Source organism: Furipterus horrens, unplaced genomic scaffold (assembly GCF_987537825.1).
Source record: "Furipterus horrens unplaced genomic scaffold, mFurHor1.1.pri manual_scaffold_9, whole genome shotgun sequence".
In the NCBI taxonomy this organism is placed as follows: Eukaryota; Metazoa; Chordata; class Mammalia; order Chiroptera; family Furipteridae; genus Furipterus; species Furipterus horrens.
In genome coordinates, this window is record NW_028327179.1 from 20092447 (window position 1) to 20117520 (window position 25074).

A 25074-nucleotide genomic window follows, 5' to 3' on the forward strand; every position below is an offset into this window, starting at 1 on the left:
GATCCAGATAGTACATAAATCTTTTTTCAATCTTCAAAAGCATTTTTTTTCTTGGCTATATTCTTAGGCATCTGGGAAATTTGTTGCATGTATTCAATAATGAGAGTAGAATCTGTCACTTATAAAAAGAACCCCATCGTATTGTAGTAAATGAATATTTATAGACTGAACTCTAAATTAAATTCTAGTTGAGCCCAATTTAGTCGTCCCTCAAGGAAGTGGAATTATGCCAATCTGCCTGTGAAATATCCCTGACATCCTAGCATATGAACATGAGTCAATAACTAAGTTTCCATCATCATTTTTTCCTGTAATTAAGTTGTGAGCAGAGACATTTATTTTCTATAATTATAGAAAATTTTTAAAAAGCACAAAATGTGTTTAAAACATGCTGTTAATGTGTAACAGGATAAATAACCTCTAAGCAATGCAGCCTTGATTGATTAGAAAACGATTCACCTCTACTTACTCTGTGCTACCAAATGTCTTCCTTAGTCACCAGATCCCTACATATTGCTCTCTGTCAGGTTACATCATCTGCATGAGAATCAAGAGATCTTTGTCAAAATGAGTTCTCCTGTCTGGCAAGGAAGCAGCAATTCGAAGTCACCTTTCAAAAGAGTAATTTTAAGTCAACCCTTGACAAGCCAGGATTTAATTATCTAGTTCTTCTTATCCAGGACTTGACCTTTCCTCATACATCATTCCTTGCCTTTTGGCCAATTCACACCTCATTATTTGACTCACCAAGAGGTGGGCAGGGTGAGAAAAGAGAAAGAAACTTAATTGGTCAATTAAGCAACTGGATATAAACTCTGGACCCCTCTATATCGTTACTCTTTAAACCTTGTTGAGATAATATTCAATGGCTTTAGGAAAAGTGTTATTTTGGAGAGAGAGAAAGCCTACATCTAAATTTTGAGTCTTGAAGAAAGCACATTTAAATAATGCCAAAAAAATTTAATTATTTTCTAATCTTCAAATTCATGATTCAACTTCTGATATTATAATGATATCTTGAATGGTTAAATTCTAAAATTCATTCTATAACCTCTCTGGATTTGTGTGCAAAATAATTCATTGAGTTATAAATTTAGAAAAAAAAATGTATAATTAGTCCAAAGAAAGGCATAACCTTGAGCATTGATGTATTTATGTTCAAGAGTGATTGTTTTTTCTTTTCCTCAAACATGAAATTGTGGTTCTCAGAAAAATAGGAGCTTAGATAAGACTAAGTTTAAGTACATTTAAGTACATTTAAAAATATGTATACACATAAACATAAGAGAAATTGCAATGAAATTTGAATACATGGGGAAAGTTAAAAACACTGGAACAGAATTAAGTACAAACTAGTTTTTTTTTTTCAGTCTTTTCTATAGAGACGAAAACTGGGGAAAACTTTTACTGAATTAAAGTCAAATCAATGGTTGTGTAAATTATTCAAAATTTTAATTGAGTACACATATTATTCATTTCCATGAGTTGTTTAATTCATTAATCCAACAAAGTATTAATTGAACACTTGGGATAAACCAGGCACTGTGCCAGCACTGGAGATGCTCTGGAAATATAGAGTAAGTCCCTATCCACAGAGCTTTCATTATGGGACAAAATGACTAAGGAATATCATTATGGAACAATCTCAAAGGATCACCAATAGATAATAGAGCTCAAAAATTGCCTTGCTGATTAACTGCCAAGCTTCCAACACTTCTGTGGGTGGCAGGTTGATTGCCTAGACAGGTATAAATCAAGCATTCTCTCCAGTACAGTCTTCGCCTTTTTACTGATAAAAAGTGCTTGGGGGGATGCAAGTTGGTACTGGTAGGAACCCCTCAAATACCACCACCTTTTTGCTCAAAAGCATGAGCAGTTTTGAAAACAGAAGGCTACCATTCCTTAAAAAGCTTTTCTTTCTTTTTTAAAAGAATTCATTATGGGTAAAGCATTTTATTAGACATGAAGAAAGGTATAAAACAGGGAGAAGCCTTTCCTTACAGTTAAGTACAGTTTACCAGGAGAAGATGATAGAACCAACAGAAATAATCACCAATATTAGCATGGAGTTTCCTTAGAGTTCATGACAAACTTTCATATATTTCAGTCACATAATTGTTATTCTGAAAACAACCCTGTGAGATAGAACAGAAAAATGTTGTAATTATGTTTGATTTATAGAGAAAGAAACTGAGCTCAGCAAAAATGAATGATTTCTTCAAAACTCACCGAGATAGGGATGAAGCAAGACTTAACTTGGTTTTTCTCATTTTTGATTATTTATGTTTTCCATCACAACTTGCTTTTTTTCCCGTAAGAATGTTAATGCTATATAGACATTCATTCATTCATTCATTCACTCATTCATTCATGTATTTATTGAACATATTCTATTTGCAGCCACTGTGAAAAGTCCTGGGTATATAAAAATCAACTATTGTCTAATCTCAAGGTGTACACAGACATCAGAACAGCAGTTCATCTCTTAAAAAACTTGTCTCACAAAAATGATACAAGCATCACTACATCCTCTGCAATGTATCATTATTAGTTCTATTTTGCACATAGAGGAATTTAATAACTCACCTAAGATCATAAAGATAGTAGAGACCTAGGATTATTCAGTCATTACTTAAGTGTTAAAATGTGTACAGAAATATAGAACATTGGTTCTAAATTTTGTTAGACATGGATCTTTATTGCTAAAAATATTTTGAGCATGCAGTAGCAATATACATTTATATATTTTAAAAATAGTGCACATATGCTACTATACTAATGTTAACACATTTTAAAACTCAAAAAAATAAATTTTTACAATGGGTTGAAAAGCAAAGCAAATACAAATAGAAGCTTTAATATTTAGTTTCTGTACCCACATAATTGTCATGAATACTCTTGAGGGTATACATACACTGTAATAATAGACAATGGATTTAAATGAGCCATGAATGTAATAAATGTCTCTATCAAGCACTAGAGAGATATAAGTTTTTTTACTCCCTTCTGGTTTGCCCTTTTCAGTTCTTGACAATGTGATAATCAAAGAGTTTGAATGCTAATGATTATAAACAGGAAAATTTTGAACAAATGAATGTCTGTCCCACAAGCACAAAAAGGAGAAATACTTAGATTTTACTTCAAGTGAAAATTACACAAAACTCAATTAAAAAGGAAGCCTTTGAAACTTAGTAACATTTTATTCAATTCCCAACTAGATATTAATATAATTTGTGCTGTCGTAATAACTACACCACTTTTATGAAAACATTTAGTTTCCATTCATGAGGAAGAGATCACTTTTCTTCCCACAATAAACTCTTATTTGAACACCATTTTAACTACTTTTTAACAATTTTCACAAATTCCTCCTTCATGGAAAAACATTTTCCACTTAAAACTTATGGCAATATTGAAATTCAATTTTTAAGATGTTAACTCAATGAATAGTTTTTATTAGAAAAAAATAAGCAAAATTTAATTCACCCTTTCTTTGAAGGCTCTAAACATGTAATTTGAGCATATGCAATTATCTTTTTTAATCCCAAACCTAACACACACACTGAAATCCCATACTTCTAAAATTAGTTAACAACAAGCAATGGAATAATAAATGAAAGTTTTGTCTGTAGCACTGTATTACCTAACTTGAGGAAGCAAAGTTTACAGTATATTTATTAGGCATGGTTCTTCAAGACTTTTGCAACATAGTGGTCTTGGTCTCTAAGTGTTAAATTAGAAAAATTTAATGAGGAAACAAAAATATGATTTTTGTAAGAGATCTCTGTGTTATACTAGGGATCTTTGAAAAACCAATTGAACATAAGACTTAAAAATCTTTCTCAAGGTCCAACAAAAAAGGCCATTAAAAATTCAATCCCTGTGTAATTTCTGGGAATATTTCATCATGAGTAGAGGGCTCAGTTTCAATTTATTTATTTATATTACACTTCTATTCAAGAATAATTGTGGTGGCTAATTTCATAAAACATTTTGAATAATAAAAATTTTGAAATAATAAAAGTGCTGAATTCAGGTAATAAAATGAAGGAGTAGCAATATTTAGAGAAAAAATTTAATCTATACTAGAGGATGATTATGTAAGCGCCAACATTCGGGATAAAAATAAGTCTTAATTTTGAATAGCATAATCAATAAAATATAATAAAAAAGAACAAAAAATAAATCTTAATTTCTATGGCATATTACCATTTTTAATATTTTCTTCACTTCATCTCATTTTATATGAGAAATTTTGCTGTAGGAGAGACATTGCTCATTCTTCACTGAAGAATAGTTTATTGTAACATTTTGTCAAAAATTATTGGCATGAAAGAGCTGAACCTATGAGGAGTGCTGTAAACAAACTGGAAACATGTTACCACAGAGTAAAAATGAATGCATTCTTTGATTCAGTTCTCAGCCCGTTAACGCTATAAGGCCCCTCTGTTCACCCTGATGAATTACAAGTACTCCAAGTTTTTCACCTTTGCCTATAATCTAGTATAGTGACTGCCAACAGAGATGCTTATCAGAGTTAACACTTCCAAGGTCTTGCCTCAGATTCTGGTTTAGCATTTGCACTTGTAAAAAGCCCACAGATGATTTTGATGTGGTGCCTGACTGGGAACTACTAGGTTATGTGCCAAGAAGGACCTGGACTTGCCTTTCCCCACTCAATTATGTAGCTTTTTTCCTTAGCTGCTGTTCCACTTGCAGTGGAATCAGGAGCTGGAATATACAAGGCAATGGCAAAAGTCAGTCACCCTCCCTCCTGACTCCATCTGATTTTCTTCATCTGTTGGTAGTTTCTTCCACTCTTTTCTGGTCTGATATATTTACTTATGCTGTTCAGAGGACTTGGAACTAGAAAGAAGGCTCCCACAAGATAGGGCTCAATCTAGCTCCACTCCTAAGGTATGAAGAAGCAATTCACAGTTCAATTGCAGAACACATGATTTCAAAAGAGAGGTCTAATACAGACAAACGAGGTTGTTGAAGCAGGACCCCATGATCATAGGAAAGAGATTAGGCAAAAGATATTACTTCTACCCTAGTGGTACCACCAGAGGCTTGTTTATCAAAACTAATAACCCAGTAGTTTGAAACAAGTTTGTGCTTCTCTAGTACATATTGGGCCCTATGGCTCCCTTTTCAAGAGAGTGTAAGTTTAATGTTAAGACATTCTTTGTTAGGTGACTCTGTAACTGTAGGTGGAGAAAAAAAAAGCCCATATCATTTTGAAGACATAACTTTTTTAGAATAAATGGCCACAACAAATTGTGATGATCAGAGCTCACAATGTTCAGTTTTGGGGTAATGGAAGCTACATTCCAAATTGTTCATAGACTTTCAAAGGAATTCTGTTAGTCATCTGTGTTATTGCAAAATATTTTTAGCTTTATTGAATTTTAAATTAAGACCATCATGTGAAATAGTTTTAATTCTGATTAAAGTTAAATCTAACACAATTGCAATAAAAATGGAAAAGTATGAACAACGAAGAACCACCACCATCATTTCACTCTCTAATAAAGTGCTAGCCCAAACACTAGGTTCTGAGGAGGGTTTCACTTACAAGTGAGACCAAAAGTTTTTCACCTCTTGGAAATCATTTTCTGGTCTATCACCTGGAATAGATAACCATAGGCTCTTCAGTAACAGAAATAATTTCTTAGGTATATACTCACTCTGCTAATATTTCAGTCCCGGTTTGGGATTTTATGATGGTAAAGAAGAGAGTTTGGGATAGTTATTAATAGCTTAGAGTAAAACAAAAGTATTCCAAGAACAGGTGAGGCCATACAAATTACCCTACCATTTTTGTCCTCCTTCTATTATGGGAGGAAGGCCAGGGAATAACCCTTTGAATCCTCTGTGCTGCCGTGGCCACGAATCCATGAAGTCTGTATCTTTTGAGTAGATGTTGTTGCTCTGATCTGTAGACATGCGAACCCACAAAATAGATGACTGGTAGAAGACCGTCTGCAAAAATGGCTCTTAACAATTCCTCCATTCCCTGTAAGTGCATGCTACATCTCCTCTTGAATTCAGGCTGGCCTTGTGACTTCTTTCGACCAATACAATGAGAGAGAAGTAATGCTGTGTTCTGGGCATAGAATTTATGAGCCTGACAGAATATGCTTTTACTCTTTTACAACCCATCCACTATATAAAGACCAGGCTGTCTTGCTGGAGAAAGCTCATGTGGAAGAGAACTGATATCCCAGCCAACAGATAGCATCAAGGCTCCAGACCTATGAATTAGTCCATCTTAGATCCCTCTCCAGCTGCAGCTGAACTACTGTAGTTGACCCCAAATGAAAGAGAGAAAACTCTGCTTCATTCAGCCCTTCCCATATTCCTGATGCACAGAATTGTGAGCAATAAAATGGTATTATTTGAAGACAAAGTTTTGGAATGGTTTATTATACAGTAATAGACAACTGTAAAAGTTGTAAAACAATACAGTCTAATTTTCCATATCTTAATATTATTTAGCAATTACATGCAGCACACTTATCTTTGACCATCCATTCAAAAATAAACAATAGCAAGTCGATTGTTTATAAGGTTAGACTCTCATTGGCCTTGTGTGTAAGGTGTATTTCTTGAGGTACTACTTTTATTTCCAGGCCTTGGGAATTTCCAGGGTTAGTATATTATGTTTTTAAATTATGATTCTGATATTTACTAAAAGGGAAATATCTAAAAAAACCTGTTATTAATTGCTACTCCTCACGATAAATGAGAGGTTTAGATCTGCATCACTTTGAGAGCCAGGTTCGCAGGAGCAGTAGGGCCTTAGTGTCATGACTTGAACAGTCCCAGATCTTAGCAGCAGCAGCAGCAGCCGGTGAGCACAGGAAGTGAGACTCAGGCATCAGAATTCACAGGACTGACAAAGCCAGTCAAGTGATTACATTTGTTTTTATCTGATTAAGCCTTTAAGAGATATGATGCAGCCAATTAATCAGAGATCAGTCCTCTGGTAACTCAAACTCAGACAGTCAAACGGGGTTCTGTTCCACTTATGCCAAAGGGACGTGGGATTCCAAGCAGGAGCCAATCATAAGACGTGGATCAATCGGAGTGGAGTTCAGGAAGCAGGGTGCCAGGCGGTGGGTACACGCATGAAGGTAAGGCCGTTCTAGGCAAGGAGACAGACTCAAGATGCAGTCTTCTCATAGAATTGGGGAGCTTGTCCTAGTCGGGAGGACCGTTAGGGTTAAGACTATAAGTGAAAGCCACAGATGAATTCTTGCAAACAGAGCTGATACTAAGACACCCAATTCAAGAGATAGTGTGAAAAAAGAAAAGGGTCAGGGAAGCAAAAGGCGAGGAGGGCCAAAGACAACATAATGAAATCTAAAAATTCACCCAGACCTGGTGTTGGTTAGTTTTGTGCATATTTTTGTTACTGTACTACAACAGTTAATAATAATAAGTTTTTATATAGTTAAAATAGAATGATTGATAAGAAAAGATTTTATAAAAAGAAAAGTTTTTTATTTTTAATCATTTGTCAAGGTCTTGAGTTCTTTTAAGGACTAAATAATAGGAGAGGTAGAGGAAATATGAAGTTTGGGTGAGGAAGGTCAGTGCAAACTTAACATCAAAACAACGTTTTTTCATCAACAAAATGAGAAAGACAACACACTGAATGGAAAAACATATTGATCAATGATATATCTGATAAGGAGTTTACATCCAAAACTTATACAGAACTAATACAACTCAATACCAAAACAAAGAAACAAACAAATTAAACAATGAGCAAAGGGTGTGAATAGACACTTATCCAAAAAGGCCATACAGATGACTAATAGACATATGAAAAGATGTTCAGTATCACTAATCATCAGAGAAATGCAAATTAAAACCACAATGAGATATCACCTCACACCTGTCAATAAATAAATCAATAAATTAAACAAGTGTTGGTGAGTATGTGAAGAAAAAGGAATCCTTGTGCAGTGTTGGTGGGAATGCAGATTTGTGCAGCCAATGTGGTTTTTTTTGTTTTTTTGTTTTGAGTTTCCTTCAAAAATAAAAAATGGGACTGCCTTAAACCCAGTGATTCCACTTCTGGAAATATATCCAAAGGAACTAGAAACACTAATTCAAAAGAATGTACCCCTATGTTCATTGCAGCATTATTTACAATAGCCAAGATTTGGAACCAGCCCAATTGCCCATCAGTAGATAAGTGGATTTAAAAATCTGGTACATTTACACAATGGAATACTAATCAGCCATGAAAAAGAAGAAAATCTTACCTTTTGCAACAGCCTAGATGGGCCTGGATAGTATTATGCTAAGTGAAATAAGCCAGTCAGAGAAAGGCAAATACCATATGATCTCACTTATATGTAAACTCTAATAAACAAAATAAACTAACAAAGTAGAAACAGACTTACCAATACAGAAAACAGACTGACGGCTGCCAGTGGGGTGGGGGTTGGGAGGCTGGGTGAAAAAGGTGAATGGATTAAGTAAAAACAAAACAAAACAAAACAAACAAACTCACAGACACAGGCAATACTATGGTGATTATCAGAAGGAAAGTGGGGTGGGGGAGGAGAACAGGGTAAAGGGAAGATAAATGGTGACAGAAGGAGACTTGAATTTGGGTGTTGGACAGACAATACAATACACAGATGATGTGTTATAGACATCTACATAATTGTATTAACCAATGTCACCCCAATAAATTCAATAAAAATTTAAAAAGCAACTTTTTTTGATGGAGGAATAGTCTTAAGCATTCTAGTTTTTCTGAAGATGATGTGTAAATTGGTTTTCATGCATTTAGGTTTCTATTCATTGGTATGTTTAACATTTGTGTATTTAGTCATTCATTCTTTCACTTATGCCTTAAGCCAATTAGTGGTAGCCATGGTCTCAAATGGAGTACTTGGTTTCTATTTTACTTATTTCTGTTAACATAGAGCACAAGCAACACAGTGACCTCCTTTCTTTCTCTTTGCAATCTGCCAAAATTTACTTCTACATGAAACAACGTCTTTTGCACCACTTCTTGCCCAGACCAGTTTAGTTTATTTTTCCCCTAACTAGATTATAAAGCATCTGGCCAAAATGGATTACTTCTCCTTCTGCCCCTCCTTCTGCTTCTCCTTATCCTCGTCCTTTTTTTAAAAAATTTTGGCTAGCCCAGTAAGCTCTCTGGCATGGAGTACTTAAAACAAATTAAAAGCTTCTTTATATCCTCGGATCCTTTGGCCATCACTAAGAGACTGTACTATCAGTGTCTCAGTTCTCTCTCTCTCTCACTTCATTCATACTACCTTCATGTCTCTGTGTCTCTACCCCACCATGGCCCCTTTTGATGTGTTTATAATTGAGGCTTGGCACCCTCCTGGGTAAGACATGATAAGGCAATGATGACCCACATTCAGACTCTAGTGGAGAGTTCACCTCCTGTATTTATTTACCTTATGCTTGGCAGGGTGGTGGTGGTCATAATGCCATATTCAAATGTCCACATTCTTCAGAAAACAGGTATGTGTTTGAATTCTCTGGGGACACTTCCTTTTTAAAGCTTAGTTTTTTTTTTCTTCTTTAAATCTTGTTTTAGTAATGAGTTGCAGTTCAAATGTATAGGCATACGTTCTGCCAATAGCTTTCCTTGCAGAAATGGCAAATCTTCCTTTCTATTTGTTCTTCTTTGATGATTAATATGTTCTTCCCTTCCACAGATTATGAAAACTGGCCACCACCATTCTAGACTAGCCATTTGTTTTTTAAAAAAGTATTTCATAGATTCACCTCTTTGACATCCCTAATGCGCAGAGGCCATTCCTCTCTTTTAGTTTCTGGAGTTATGTGGCATCCCTTAATGGGATTTCACCCTTTAGCTCCATGCTTGGAGCAGATCGAGGCAAAAATTTCAATTCTCTTAAACTGTGGTCAAGGATATGGCGATTGGTGGCTCTCAGTGGTGAAGTGTTTTTAAAAGACAGGTCTGCAGAAATACCAGGGAGATAATTCAGTATTCCATTTCTCTACCACCTTTTGTTGTTGTTGTTGTTCTGGTTTTTAAACATTGTCTCCTTGTGTTTCCCTCCTTATAAATTAACAAAGAAATAAAACAGACTTTTAATGGATTTCTTATGCAATTTTTTATGGCACATTTAATATATTAAATGCATTTTGCTTTAGGTTGTGAAATTAAATGCATTGAATATAAAAAGAATTGGGCTGTAATTCTTTTTAAATTCTATGTTTACTTAATATTATCTTGCAAGGTGACAGTACTATGTTTTCTAAGATTGTTATATGATATTTAACATGTGTTTTTATATAAAAACATATAAGAAATACTATGCATAAACAATTGTACCCAAATGGTTCTTATGAAAAGTTAAACTTTGATGGCATTAATAATGTAACAGTTATCAATAGGTTCTAAGGCTAAATATTCACAATTGTTTTCCTTTTTAGTTATATAGGAAAAACAAAGTGGACAGTCGAGACAGTTGATAATAAATTGCAAAAGAAATACTGAGAAAATAAAAGATAATCTTATTCTCATGTGCTATTTAGTTTGAATTATCTATAGAAGGACATCAATTTGCAGGGTCACCTTCCCTATGTATAAAAATGAGTTAAAGGTCAGAGGTTAATAGCCTGTACCATCTACATAAAATACATAATGGCAAAGCAGAAATTAGAATTCATAGGCTGACAGAAATTCTGGGAAGGCCCACAGTAGAACAATAATTTATTTTATTTGGCTCAAATTTCAAGAGGGTTAAAGGGCAGATCATTAAGCTGTTCATTAACATTAGTGAGCAACATCCTAACTAACCTCTGGAAATGCTATTAAAACAGTGAGTGTGATTGGAGAGGTTGGAGAGGACTTACAGTACGGATTGCACTTGAATTAACAGTAGAAAAATGGACCCAACTTGATCTAAAATTCTCTGATAATAAAAAAATCTTCAAGAGAAATATTCCAAGGTGTACTGACATATAAAAATAGACAAAAAAGGTAGTCTTAAACTTTTCAAATAATAAAGATGAGAGCCACTTCCACTTAATGGGCACTTCTATGTGCATTAAAAAGTAAAGATGCCAAAGTAGGTTATTAAGTTGTGGTATACATTTAACAAAACTGTGCTCAAAACATTCCAGGTACAATAGAATACATTTTGTTATTCACAAGATAATCAAAGGGTTTATTTAAAAAATCATAATGCACTAAAGATTTAGTTATGGGACACAAGATCGCATGAACAGTGTTTTCCTCCTTCGATCACATCAGTGTATGTGTAACAATTTATAACTTCATTTGGAGATTATATATATAGTCTGTCCAGAAGGTATCCAGCCATGTAATATGAAAAATAGACATTTTTTAAAGAAGACACAAGATACAAGAAACATTGTACATAGGACAATGACGCTTCAGTCCCCTTTAAAGGAGGCACCTTGGGACTTCACACAGTTCTCCCAGTTGTCACCAGCTGCCCTATCTTATTTTCCTGAATCTCACTGACTGTCTGAAATCACTTCCTTTTCAAAGGTGATTTTAGTTTTGGGAAAAGCCAAAACTGGGCTGTAGGGGGGCTGAGTCACCTGGGTGATTTGATGTTTTCCCAAAAAATTATCCAGGAGGTGTGATACATGAGAGGGTGCAATGTCATGAAGAAGCTGCCAAACACCAGTTGCCCATAGCTGAGACCTTCTGAATCATCCAAATAGTTTCTGCAGAGGAATGTTCAAGCTTACTGAAAAATTTGACGGAGAGTTTTTGCTCTACTCTCCCAGTCATTTTGAACGTGACGGCCACACAGTACACATGCTCACTCAATGGTGTCCACCACCCCCACTGACTAGTACAGTGAAATCATCACTGTTTACGTATGCCCATTCCAGTCCATTCTCCTTTCCTTGGTTGCCAGGTTATGTCAATGTTGAGTAAACTCTTCTCTTTATATTAACAACGGCTGGACATTTTCCAGACTGACCTCATATGTGTGTAATAGTAAATTTGAGGCTCTTGCTGAGCATGAAGCTGTTATTAGTATCCTATTGTTTTAACAGGTTAGCATAAATTTAGTAGCTTAAGCTTTTTCCTTAATAATATTTATGAAGATGATTAAGATTTGTATTTGTCCTTATCAAGGCAACCTTGGAACCAGAATAGCAGTTTGTTGTGCTTTCGAAAAAAATCCCTCATTTCCTTTTCTTTCCTCCAGCCTTAGGAACTGGGGATGGTAAAGATAGTTGGGTTCTGAACTGCTTCTAGACTGCATTGCTGGTTTTGCAAAGATTTATAAGATAAAAACAATTGCTCTCAATTTCCCAAAGAATCAGTTGTAACAAGTGACATCACAGGTTGCTCTACCTGTCCCACTACATCGTCTCTAATTTCATCTTTCCGTCTGGGCCCATAGTTTTATTTTAGCTTAGGAGAAGCACCCTCCCCCATCAATTTCATAGCAGGTTCTGAATTTCAGCTTTCAATTTGGCCAACTTTTTCATCATAGTGTTTCTACATCCTTTGAAATATTTTGTCAAGTTCAGGTGGGACCAGTAAATATTTCTGGCAGTATTAAACAATGCCATGGACTCAAATGGAGTCAAAGGGTGCAAAGGTTATTAACTTGTACATTCATTCTCTCTGAGAGCCAAAAGAAAGAATTGACAACCTACATGTCCCAAGCAGGCACAAACCCAAGCCAAACTTGTAGGACATAGGCAATACCTATCCCCGGGAAAGAAAGGATCAATAATCAATAGGTCTGGATTTGGGAAGAAAGAGAAAATGTCAAATTTTATTTTCATCTTTCACTGGGCTTAGGAGATAATCCATTTACAAATAAACTTTTGAGGATCCTCTCGGAATTCAAGAAATTATCTAATTATGATCCTTAGACCAGGAAGTGAAAGATATTGGAGGACAATCACTTACAAGGGACAACATCAATCTTATAGTCTTTTATTTTAGGTACTTTTATCTCTTCATTAGCCTTTGGCAACAAACCTCTCAATGAAGCTATTTAAAATTTTTTTGAAGCCTCATGGAAGCTCTTTCATACCAATTAAATATAGGTATCTTATTCTGTACATTTGATTTGGAAGCCCTTCTTTTTAAGTGCACTTTCAAATGATTTCAACTAATTGGAATATTTCTCATAATTGTGACTGTAATTTTAGATTACAATACCCTTGAGGGCTGGCAGCAATTAGGTAGGACCCAACTGTAAATGGAGTTTAGCTCACACTGCTGTCTGGCCATATTTTGGAGATTCCAACCTGACAGTTACCAAGCCAAGTTTTCCCTTACAAGGTTGTCTTTAGTAAGATTTTGCTTTCTTTCCTTTCCCTTTATCTCCTTAAGCATCAGACAATTGTACTTCCAATGTTCTGATTTTTTATAATATCTGCAAATGTCTGAAAGCAAATAGGTAGGGGTCTGAGTAGACTTTGATTCTCATTCTCATTTCTGCCCTTCCATCTTGTTAAGAATATCTTAATGACTAGCCATTAGAACAATAAAAGAGTTCTTTAAAAATTTTTTTCTTTCTTTTCAATTCAGAACTTTTTCTAACTCAAAAGATCCATGTCTGCACTTGATGAGTAGGATCTTAATCGTGACTCAAATCAATATGAACCTAATTAATGCAAGAGACATTCCCAAAGGAGAGTGCAAAAAGATGCAACCCTCACAAGATAAAGTTAACTCCTAGACTTAGAAACAGCAATTCCAAAACAGAGGGGATCACATGCCCTTCCCTTTTTTTGAATGGGGTGCTTAGATTCTCTAAGCTGGGATCCACAGCTTACGTGGCTGGCTGTCAGATGTACTAGTATATGCATCCTCTGACTGGTGGAAAACAAGAATGAGCAGCATTGTTTTTGCTATGTCTGGGAGGAAAAGGTTAGACATAGAAAACTCCCTTGAGAGCTTGGAATGCCTGGACAGAGAGCAAGATGCACCCTAGCAAGTGTCCCCTCTGGATGGGTGATGCCAGAGACAAAATATTCTCACTGGTTATAAAGCCAAGCTCTCAGGACACAATGCATGATGAAAGGAGAGACACCAGACACACAGAAAAAAATAGAATTAACAAAATCCATGAGCAATCATACCAAGTAACCAAGAGCAACTAAGTTCAAGAAACTAGTTTCACAAATATTTTACCCTGCTAATCTACATTTAGTAACTCTATAGGTAGAAATCTGGGAGTCTGACTTGGCAAGAATTCTTACCTTTTTGGCTGGCTCATATTAGTGTTTCCAGGATTTCTCTGTCGTAGCAGCTTCAGGGTGAGCAGTGCCCAACAGCGAGGTGTCCTTCTCACACTATGTACTTTCAAATGCCTGTTGCAGAGAAGATATTCTCATAATGTGGCTGCTAAAACTTGGTATAAAGTAACGTGGAAATTACATCTTTTACCCAAAGTATTCATAATAAGGAACTAATTATTTATGTCTATATAAAAAGACACAGAAAAAATATTGTTTCTCATACTATGATATACAAATAAGACCTTTATTATCATGCTCTTTTTTTCTCAAGACCAAGAAAATGAACACTAGCTTTAACTCCATTGTTAGATTAAAAAGAGAGATACAATACAAATATTAATAGAAACAATTAATTCATTTGCTTTTCTGTCTCTCTAGTAGACTCACTTTTTCATTATTCATCTGGTTAGTCAACAGAAATTAACTGAATGCATAGAATCGGCCAGACACAGGTGTAGTAGTGATGCTAAAAAGTCAGGTGAATTATGATGCCTACTTTTGAGTTGAGTCAGTGATCTAACAGTCTCCTATTAGAACGAAGCTAAATGTTAATTATAATGATAATAGTAACACAAGTGAAACTGAGAGTGCTTGCAATAAGACTAAATAAAAATAAGGGAACATTTATTTATACTTTAATTTTGCATGCCTAATCTTGAGAAAAATGAGCAAAAAAAAACCCAAATTAGAATGTTATACCTCAATAATATTTTCAGTGCTTAAAAGATTCCCTTTTTATGAACTTTATATTAACTGTTGATGGGTGAAGATTGATAAGAATTAATTAACAAACATTTAATTATATATACCTCAATTCACATTAATTTATTTAATCAACAGTTCATTCTATACGTATTTATTAAGCCTCTGTTATATTGCAGGACCTGGATACACAACCAGAATCCAAAAAGTAAGGCACCTGATCTCACGGAGTTTACATTCCAGGGAACTAATGTAATATGCTCTGACACAGGCCCTGGCCTAGCAGCTCAGGTGGTTAGAACGCTCTCCTGATACGCCAATGTTGCAGTTCGATTCCCGGTCAGGGCACGTACTAACAAATCAACAAATCTATGTTTCTCTCTCTCTCTCTCTCTTCCCCCTCCCTCTCTGTCTCTCAAGTTAAAAAAAAAAAAAATTAAAGGAAATATGCTCTGACACTCCCCATACTTTACTACATTTTCATGCTAAACACAGGCAGCAAGGACAGAACTAAAAATGGGCAAGATATGAATGATTCAAGGCCGAGTATTTTTCAACTATGTACTTCTGTGCAAGGGCCTTACGGCCGCTTTGCCCTTAGGTGTACAATCTTACACAAGTTACTTAAATATTACACCTTGTTTCCTCTTCTGTAAAAGGGATACAGTAATAGTTGGGTTCTCCTGCAGATTAAATGAGATAACGTGCTTCGAATGTTCACCAGTTATTCGTATTACTGCTTTGGTTGGCGGTGGTTCCAAAACGTTCTCGCTCATTGGAATCTATGGATCTTTAAAAGAATCCCAAAACCCGGGCTACACACCAGACTAATTAAACTCCAATCTCTGAAGCTAGGGCATAAGCATCAGCAGTTTTGGAATACCCCAGGGGGCGTCAATTTCCAGATTGGGTTATTGATGCTTCATAATAGTGTTTGTTCATCTATCTGCCTTTACGGGAGTTTAATGAAAGTCAGGTAATAAAGGTGCACATTTTTCTGTTCCATCCTGTGACTTTATTCCAAATTCTTTCTGTTCTTCAAGAGATGAAGTATGGGGTGGGGGGAGTTCAGACCGCTTCTGCCTTATCACAACTTCTAAGTTTAGCGGGAACCTTAGGTATATGAGGACTGGCACTTGCACCTGCTGGCGCCTGCTGGGCCTGCCAGAGAAGCAAGGAGCCGGGAAACTCAGGCCTGCCGGGGGCGCTGGGTTCAGTGCAGAGGCCGCTGAGTTGCGGAGAGGGAAGATCTGCAGCCGGATCGTTCCCTGGGGACCAGCAACTGCCCGGGCGCTTGGCTTGGGTGGGCGCTGTCTGTGCGCTCTGCAACCTTGCCCGCGTCCGCCTTCCGGCCCGCGACCCCACCTGGGTGCCGGAGCAGCTGCAGGCGCTTTGGCCCGAAGCGATCGGGGCTCGCCGTGCCGCCCGCCGCCATGGAACCCGGGCCATCTGGCGCCTCCGGGCCTGCGGAGCCGGGGCCTCGCCTGCTCTGCGGGTGCGGCGCGGACCGGGCGGCCTCGGCCTACTTGCTGAGCGCGGCCGAGCCCGAGCCCCAGCGCGGCGCGCTAGCTGTGGCTGCCGTGCTGCCGGCGGGGGGCAGCGGAGAGAGGATGGGCGTCCCCACGCCGAAGCAGTTCTGCCCCATCCTGGAGAGGCCGCTCATCAGCTACACCCTACAGGCCCTGGAGAGGTAATGCGGCGCCAGGCGCGCCCCAAGGCCCCGGCCCAGTCTCCGGCTCCCCGCCCTCCGCCCTGCCCACCTAGGCCGTCCGCGACACCTTCCCCTTTGGCTGCTCTCGCGCGGGCGCCTTCTCTCGGCAGTCTGTGGAGCCGACTCCACCGCCTCAGCCACTCGAGTTTGCGTTCCATTCCCGCTCGCACTTCAGAGTTGGGCGCTCCGGACCTTTAACAGATGGGCCCCGGGGCTGGGGCTGCTCACGGAGCCCTTTCCATGCCCAAGCCGTGCACGGGTGGGGAAGCTGGACTGCCGGGCCCACGGGTTGGGACGGAAGGACATTAGTTCTAACGGTGGCTCCTGTGGGGCCTAACGAGAAGCTGTTCTAGGAGTCTCCCTGCCCCTGCCTGTCTCTCTCCTAGCCTCTTACATTCTCACTTTCCCTCATCTTCACATTCTTTCTTTCTGTTGAGCATGTCCTTAGTCTTTCTTTCTCTTGCGCATGCGCGCATTGTTCCTAACTCCCAGCATGCACTTGGGTGATGAGTTTTACTTCCCACAGCTTAGTTTGTGGGCCTTTAATTCATTTCATCCATTAGTTTACACACAGTAACAGAGCACTTCATATGAGGTACACTGCTAAATACTACGTGCTGAAGGTGGACCGAGGAGAATTTAATCGAAACCTTTTAATGGCGGAAACGATTTAAGGCTGCTACGTTGAAGCTAACACATGCCTTATTTAATTAGGAAGGTGGGGAGATGAAGGAGGGAGAGGGAATGGGATAAGGAGGAGCTGTAGTGTGGAGCTAAGAAGATGAAAAGAGGGGTATGTTATTTTATTTAGTCTTGTTTTTAGCACCAAGTAACGTGAGGGAGCATGGGGTAAGACTGGATGTGTGGGAAACGGGGGGATTGCCAAGGTCCACATTCGTGTTGCTGAGGCGTTTAAACTTGAAGCTAGTGGGTGGGGACCTGTGGTAGCATGCTCAGACCTTGTTTGATGTGAACCGTTTGCAATTAAAGATAGATGGCATCGTTTAGCATGGCTTTTGCAGGCGACTTTTAAGGAAAAGGAAGCTAGTGAAGTTCAAGTCAAAGGATGGTAGCATGGTATCCAAAAGAGATCTCCCCTCCCTCGCATGCTTTCATACACACCAGAAGCCAGAGGGCCCAAGTTGCTTTGTGTATCGTTAATTTTACTTTTTGAATATTGTCACTAAGAAAATGGGAGTGTAAAGAGCCCTAGTCACCCCTGATTCATATAATCTGTCCTGTGGTTACATATGACATTCATACAAACATTGAAACAGTTACTCCCTTCTGTAGTCTTCCATTTCTCTGGGTAGTTGAGGGTGGGTTCCTTGAAATCATGTATAGATCATGCACCTACAATGTTCTAGTGTCATGGACACTATGACAACATAGCTCATTTATGCAGGTGATCTTATGGAAGACCATGGATCTTGGCCAGCAGGGTCTTTGTCCAGTAATTAGATGTAGGAGAGTATAGTCATTTTACATTTAACTTTTCTTTGTATGAAAACTTATATATTTATTTGCAGTTTTGCATCTTATGAGGCAGCCTGAGATAGATGGCTACCAAAAAAGAAAATAAAAAAAAGAACTTTTAAAGTGAAAGAATATTCTGGAAAGGTCCTGTTTATGGAAAATAAGGCAACATTTGTTTTCTATTTTTATTTAATTGATGACAGCAGCCATAAAATCTTAATAGTAACTAATCAAAACCTCCATTTTGAAATATACCAGGGCTCATTTTTGTCACTATTCCAATGCCTGAAGAGCTTATATAATATAATATCATATTTTGGGTATGTCGCAGGAAATCCTTGAAAATCTTGCATTGCAAGGGTGTATGTATAGGTGCTTCTTAGCCATTTGCCAAATCAAATCCATTTTAATTTTTTTGGTAAAAGGTGGGATCTGTAGACTGCTGGTAGTTTTCCTACAAGCCTGGTGCCAAAATGCTTAGGTTATTTCATCCTGAAAGATAAATTATGCAAGTTCAGGTAAGGAAAGGAAATGGAAGCATAGAGTGTCTTGTAAAATTCTTATTTTTTACTCTTTGTAGAAATTACGCCTGCTTACTACTTATGAAAGGTGTAGCACAGCTCTCATCGGGCTATTTAAGAAGAGATGTAATTGGGTGTCACAACTGTCAATCATCCAGTTGCTATTAAGAGGGTTTCAGGTCTCCTTTCCCTTTAATATCTGTGAGTACGTGAGGTCCAGAGTCTGACTTTGCCTTTCATAGTTAGAATTTTCCTTGCTCAAGCTTTTGCCATATCACAAGAGGGCTGAGAAGTTTTTGTGAGTAATCTTTATTTCTTAGTTCTTTCTTGACTAAGAAATTAAAGATACTTTTTGAAAAAATTACCCTTATGTGCCCGCAACTGGTAGTTCATATCTATGCATTATGGATATAATTAATCAAGCTTAACAACTAATTTTCAAGTTACACTAGAAATAAGGGCTTTTCAGAAGTTGATTAAAGTTTCTAGGAGTTTGCAAGTTTATTTTGGCTTTTTAGAAGGAATTGCAATATAAATTATTGAACCACAGATTATATAAGTTGAAGAGAACTTTGATTTTTTCATTTTACTAACAAGAAACTGAAATCAAGGGTATTAATCTTTTACATAACTATTACTTTATGACTTGAGTTTTTGAAAGGAAGTGTTGCTCTAAGAAAAGAAATCATGGGAAAGGAATATTATTGGCAAAAGCACAAAGCTCTGACAGTTAAATTGTAAAATCCATTCACATCTAAATTTACTGTTGTAAAAAAATGTCTTTTCACATCTGAAGTAGGAAGTAAAAATTCCTGCCAGTAATCTAATTTCTGGTTTCAAATATCTAGGAAAGGAAGCATCATTAAGGAGGGTTAGACAACCTGGACTAGCTAAATAGATTAAATTGACAACCACAGCAAAAGCAAGTTAGTTAGAGATGGAAATTTTGGCTCATTCAGATTCTTGGTGGTGATGGTGGTCTGGGTGGGGTTGGGAATTCTTCTGACAACAGATTTGAACAATATCTGGCACAACCTTCTCTGTACTCCTGAGGTCACTCCAGTTCTCCCAGATGAAGGACATTGCTTAAGATAACTTGTTCCTTGATATGATCCCGAACTTATCAAAAATATTCTTATAAATTGGCTTCCTATACAAATCTGTAAGAGGAAAACATGCTGTCCAACTAATAAAAAAGCATAGTTATAGTAATGCATATCACTTAATATTAAAATATTGGCATTCTAATGAATGTTTCTGCCCCTTACTAGTTTGGTTAATATGAGTTAGTCTTCTTGGGTCTGATAACTCCAGATGAATTTGAAAGAAAAAAATCTGTTTTGTCCATCTATTTGTGTTTGTTATGGAAACTGTATTTTGTGATTGAAGTTGGGTGGCTTTCCTATCTTATCACTTGGAAAATTAATGGGAGTTCATTTTTAGTAAGTGTTTAAGATTCGATTCCATGGTATGTCTTTCAAAGTATTGACTTGTGGCTTATATGATTTTCTGTTTTCTCCATGTCTTTCAGTTTTGTTTTCTGTGTACTGTAAAAAAAATTGTTCTCTCTTGTATTTCTGAAACCACTGCAAATTCTGTTTGAGCAAGATGGAATAGAAGTAAATATATAAATGTTAATCCAAATGAGCAATGTTGATTGCTTGAATTAAGCTGAACATAGGAAGAGAATAGGGAAGCCAGGAGAAATATTTAGACAGGAATCGACAGGTCTTAATGATTAATTAGATAAGGGAGTCAGAAACAGAAAGGCGTTTAGGAAGCTTTTAGTTGAATGATTGTTCAGATACATGAGTTTGACTTTAAAAAAAAATTGTCTTAATGCTTCATTAATAAAAGGGTCATGTCAGAGTCAAAGGAAGAAATAGGCTTAATTTTGTACAGATCAGATGATGAGAATTTTGTGTTAAGTTCCCAATGGCTCCCATGGGGCTTCTTCAACACATGAGATAAGACCAGGATTGGTAGATGATTTGACAACTGGAAGTCTTCATGGATGGTAATAAAGAGACTTGACTTTATAAAGACAGTCAAGAGCCAGCCCTTTCAGAGAAATTGAGTATTTTGCTGCTAAAATATCAGGGTGGAATATGGAAATATGGAAATCTTCAAATTAGGGCCCCACTACAATTCAGAGGCCTAATTTCCATGAAGACTGTCATGGCAATGATCCACAGCTGCCACTATCCCTTCGGGCCAAACTTTGCAGCTTCATGAGAACACCTTACAGGTGTTGACAGAGCCCTATTTTCCTTGTTAAAAAAAAATTGTTTAAATCTTCTATTTTCAACTGATCTTATTAAACTATCTGAGCAGAGTACTCCTGTAAAATTTATCTTATTCTGGGATAAAATAACATTTGAGATATTATATTTCTTTCCCAAAATGTCTGTAGGTGTAATGGAGCTTGCGGTGAGGTTTGTATTTTCCTGTGGAATGTGCTAGGAAGGAAATACTCAGGAGAACTTGATAAAATCCGGCTACAGGGGCTTCAGTGTGGACTTGCCTTCAGCTAAGGAGGTCAACCAGATCCATTTATTCAGCAAATATTTGTTCAGTAGGCACTGTGTGAGGTACTTAAGGTCTTTCTCAGTTTTTATGATTCTACATTATTAAATTTTAATACTGTGAAAGGCTCTTAATTCTATAACTAGAAAAGAATGAGAATAAATCCTCTGAAATACAAACATTGCTCATCGAGGCTTGCAAGTGTTGGGTATATGCTTGGTTGCTGAATAAAAAGCAGAATAAGCCCATTACCTCTTAAGAATGGTCTAGAATGGTGTCTTCTAATTTTTTACTGTGACCTGTTATAAGAATTACACTTTTTATCATGACTCAATGACAAATACGTACTTAAATATACACATGCACACATTTGAAAGAATTTCATGAAAACAACTTATCCTTACTATTTGCTCTGTAGTCTGTTTTCTATTAACTGCTATTTCATTAACTCAAAAAATATTAGTCTAATCTTACTTAATTTATTTTGTAACATACGAATGGGATGTGAAGTCTGAAGTTTGAGAAACACTGTTTAAATATAGAGCCTTGTACAATTGTGTGAAATAGCCTGAAGCCAGGAGTTTATCTGTTAGTAATTATTTACATCTACTTTGTCTGCTTTCTGTTTGATGGAACATAGGTATTTTAAGGTAGTCCAGTAAAATTGAGATTTACCTTTGGGAATTCATTCATTAATTTATTAATTTGAATGACTACTCTGTGTCAAGCAATGTCCCATCATCTTTTTCCCTCTTAATTATTCTATATTTTAACACTTAGCTCAACATAATTTTTAATCAAAACCCAGCAATATTATGCTTTTAAAAGCTGCTTTCAACCTTGTTTTTTTTTTTTTTTTTCTGGTAGAATATACTATGAAAACAACAGAGATGAATAACTTTGGGTACAAGTTAAATTCTTGCTTATAGAACAATCCTGCCCACTGATTTAGTTGGACACGTTTTTATAATTTCTCTATCTTAAAAAAAGCCTAGTGTGACAGTTGTATTAATCAACAACTGAAATATATTTGATTACTTTAAAAATTCTTTTCTATAATTAAACCCAAGAGCACTTTTAATTCCTTTGTAATTGTTTAAGCTTTCTCTTCTCTACTCACTGATTCATTTAACAGATGTTTATTGACATATGGTTTGCAAGGTCAGGAATTCTGCCAGTCTTTGTTCACTGTTATATCACCAGTGTCTAGCAGTGCCTGGCAAAGTCTAGATGCCTGATGTTTGTTGAGTGACTAAATGAAAACATGATGAAGGAATACCTGCTTTTGCTGAATTATAAGAAATTTGACCATTTTTAAAATAAAAAATGTAGCAATATTACATGGTTCAACACTAATAACATGAAGTGCTGGAGACACAATGATCGAGCAATAATTTTTTCTGTCTTGAATTTTGTGACCTTTTTCTCAGAGATAGTTTAGTGCATTTACAGAGGCTAACAATGTGAACTCCAGAGTCAAACTGAGGTTAACCCAGGTCCCTTCATTCCTAATTATGTGATCATAGATCACTGCCTCTGTGTCCACTGTAAAATGGAGATTATAATAATAACTTCTCTCATAGAGCTGATAAGAGTATTGAGATATTATAGGATATGGCGGGCAAATGCTCTAAAGCGTACATGGCAGCTAGCAAACAGTCTGTACATCTTGGTTGCTGTTTCTACTATTAATATTACTGCAAGTTTAATAGGTGCCAAGCTCTGGGGTATAGTCTTTGCTTTCTATGAGTTAGCAGCCTACTGAGGGAGATAGAAAATTAAACAGAATACAGTATGATGTTTGATAAGACTCCCCAGTGATAGGAGTCCTCTGGAAGTGATGCTTCACCCAGCATGACAGGGAAAGCTTCCTGGAGTAGGCTGTATCTGAACAGAAATCTGAAAAGAGTAGGACTCAGCCTGGAGTGGGTGGGGATGGGAGAGGGACAGGGTCAGGGGATAGTGTTTACAGGAGACAAAGGAAGCAGCACAGGCAAAGACACGGGTGTGAGAGAGAATGTGGTCAGTAGAGTAAGAGGGTCATGGAGGGACCAAGTGGTACAGGGAGAAGTAGGCTGAGGTCAAGTCTTGAAGGACTCTGCTCAAGAGCCAGTGGGGGATGGCCTCAGGTTTGTGCTTGAGGAAATCATCTAGACCTGGTAAGAATGGATTGTGTTGAGATAAGATGAGAAGGAGACCGGCTAAGAGGCTGGTGCAATACATTATGGGAGAGCTGTGCCAATGGAGACAGAATCTTGGGAAACCCCATGTTTGGGGAACACTGAAGAACTGTCAGTATCATTTGCTAAGGACTTTGTTTAGTATAAACTCTAAACCATGTCGGTACAGTGTAAGTTCTTTTTTCCCCCCTTTATTTTTATTGTTACAGATGTCCCCATTTTCCCTCCTCTGTCCGCCTCCACCCAGCCTCTCCTCCACTCCTGTGGCTATTGCCACACTTTTGTCTGTGTCTGTGAGTTACACATATATGTTCTTTGTTCCAGCAATTGTTAAATTTGCAGTAAAAGGAGTGGAGGATGGATGGGTTAAAAACAAAGAGCAACGCACACTTACATTTATTCCAGAATCCCTTTTATTGCCTGCACAGATTACTACATATTTCATCTTTGGTATTCTGCATTGTTTATATGCAATCAAAATTTCCCCAAATTGCTCACATAATGTAAGTAATCTTGGCCGTCTAGGAGTCTTAGGATCTAGAAATTATAGTAAAAAGTAAAACACCTCAAAACAAAACAATCCACAAGACCACACTGCATAGAGAATGCCGATTCCATTCTTGATTTTTATAGCTAACGAAGTTAATGAAAGGAGCTTCCCGTGTCTTCATAATCCTAGAAACTATTCAGTGTAGTAAGATGTTACATTGGTCCTGGTAGATGAGACAGACCAAAGTCATTTATTCATTCAACAAATAATTGAGTACGTACTAGGTGTTAGGTGTAAAGCAATGGGCAAAACAGATTGTCCCTGATATGGAGCCTACATTCTAGAAGATGGAATCTTGTATTATCGTGATTAAAAATGGTAAAAATATTTTTCTCCAAGTATTTTTTTGACATAAGATGATAATGTAGGAAAATAAGGTATGATGTATCTGTATATCAGATATGTTTCTGATTTGTTTCCTAGATTATAAGAGATAGTATAGTGTTGGGAGGATCACACGAGAGAACATTACTAATGCTTCAGGCATAGTGCTTAATTGACGTTAGCTATTATTTATATTATGGGATAACTGAGTTATTTTGCCAATCTTACTGACTAATGTAGATTACCTCTAATTTATCTCTCAAATCCCATCTAGACGCTCCGTTTGGTAGCTGGGCTACCATCATTGTCTTGACTTCAGCAGCAGCCTCCTTACCTGGTCTATTTGCATCTTTTCTCTGTCTATCCAATCTATCTTAACTTTTGCAGCCGGAGTAAAATTTATATTGTTAAATTAGTTTACTATTACTCCTGTAATCAATCCCACTGGGCTAAAATAAAGATCCTGTCTGTCAGTGCTATGTTCCTTCTGGATGCCCTAGGGATAATGTATTTACTTGCCATTTTCTGGATTCTTGGACTTGTGGTCCTGGATCACTCTTCCTGTTGCCTCTGTTATCACACCTCTTTCTTTGACTTGTCTTCCTCTCTCTTTTACTTATAAGGAATGTTGTGATTATATTGGACCCGACAAGACTGATCTTTCCATTTCAAGATCTTTAATCACATCTGAAACATGATTTTGGCATGTAAGTTACATATTCACAGGTTTTGGGAACTAGGAGATGGAGATTTTGTGGGGGGGGGGGCATTGTTCTGCTGCCATCATGTCATAGAACAGTGTAT

General features: G+C 37.1%; 1 protein-coding gene and 1 long non-coding RNA gene across 2 annotated transcripts in view; one reads left to right on the forward strand and one right to left on the reverse strand.

Annotated features, from left to right (window-relative positions):
• Positions 1-9567: 9567 nt before the first annotated feature.
• On the reverse strand, positions 9568-17113 carry LOC150001386 (uncharacterized). Its single transcript, XR_016513186.1, has 3 exons — positions 16743-17113; positions 14242-14352; positions 9568-10087 (listed from the first exon to the last, which is right to left on the reverse strand). It is a non-coding gene; the product is annotated as an uncharacterized LOC150001386 (long non-coding RNA).
• Positions 16191-25074, forward strand: part of CRPPA (CDP-L-ribitol pyrophosphorylase A) — a 189745-nt gene continuing 180861 nt past the window's right edge. The window contains exon 1 of the mRNA XM_090287818.1: positions 16191-16672. Coding sequence (XP_090143944.1) covers positions 16416-16672 — 257 coding nt within the window. The 5' untranslated portion in view covers positions 16191-16415. The remainder of the gene's footprint in view (positions 16673-25074) is intronic.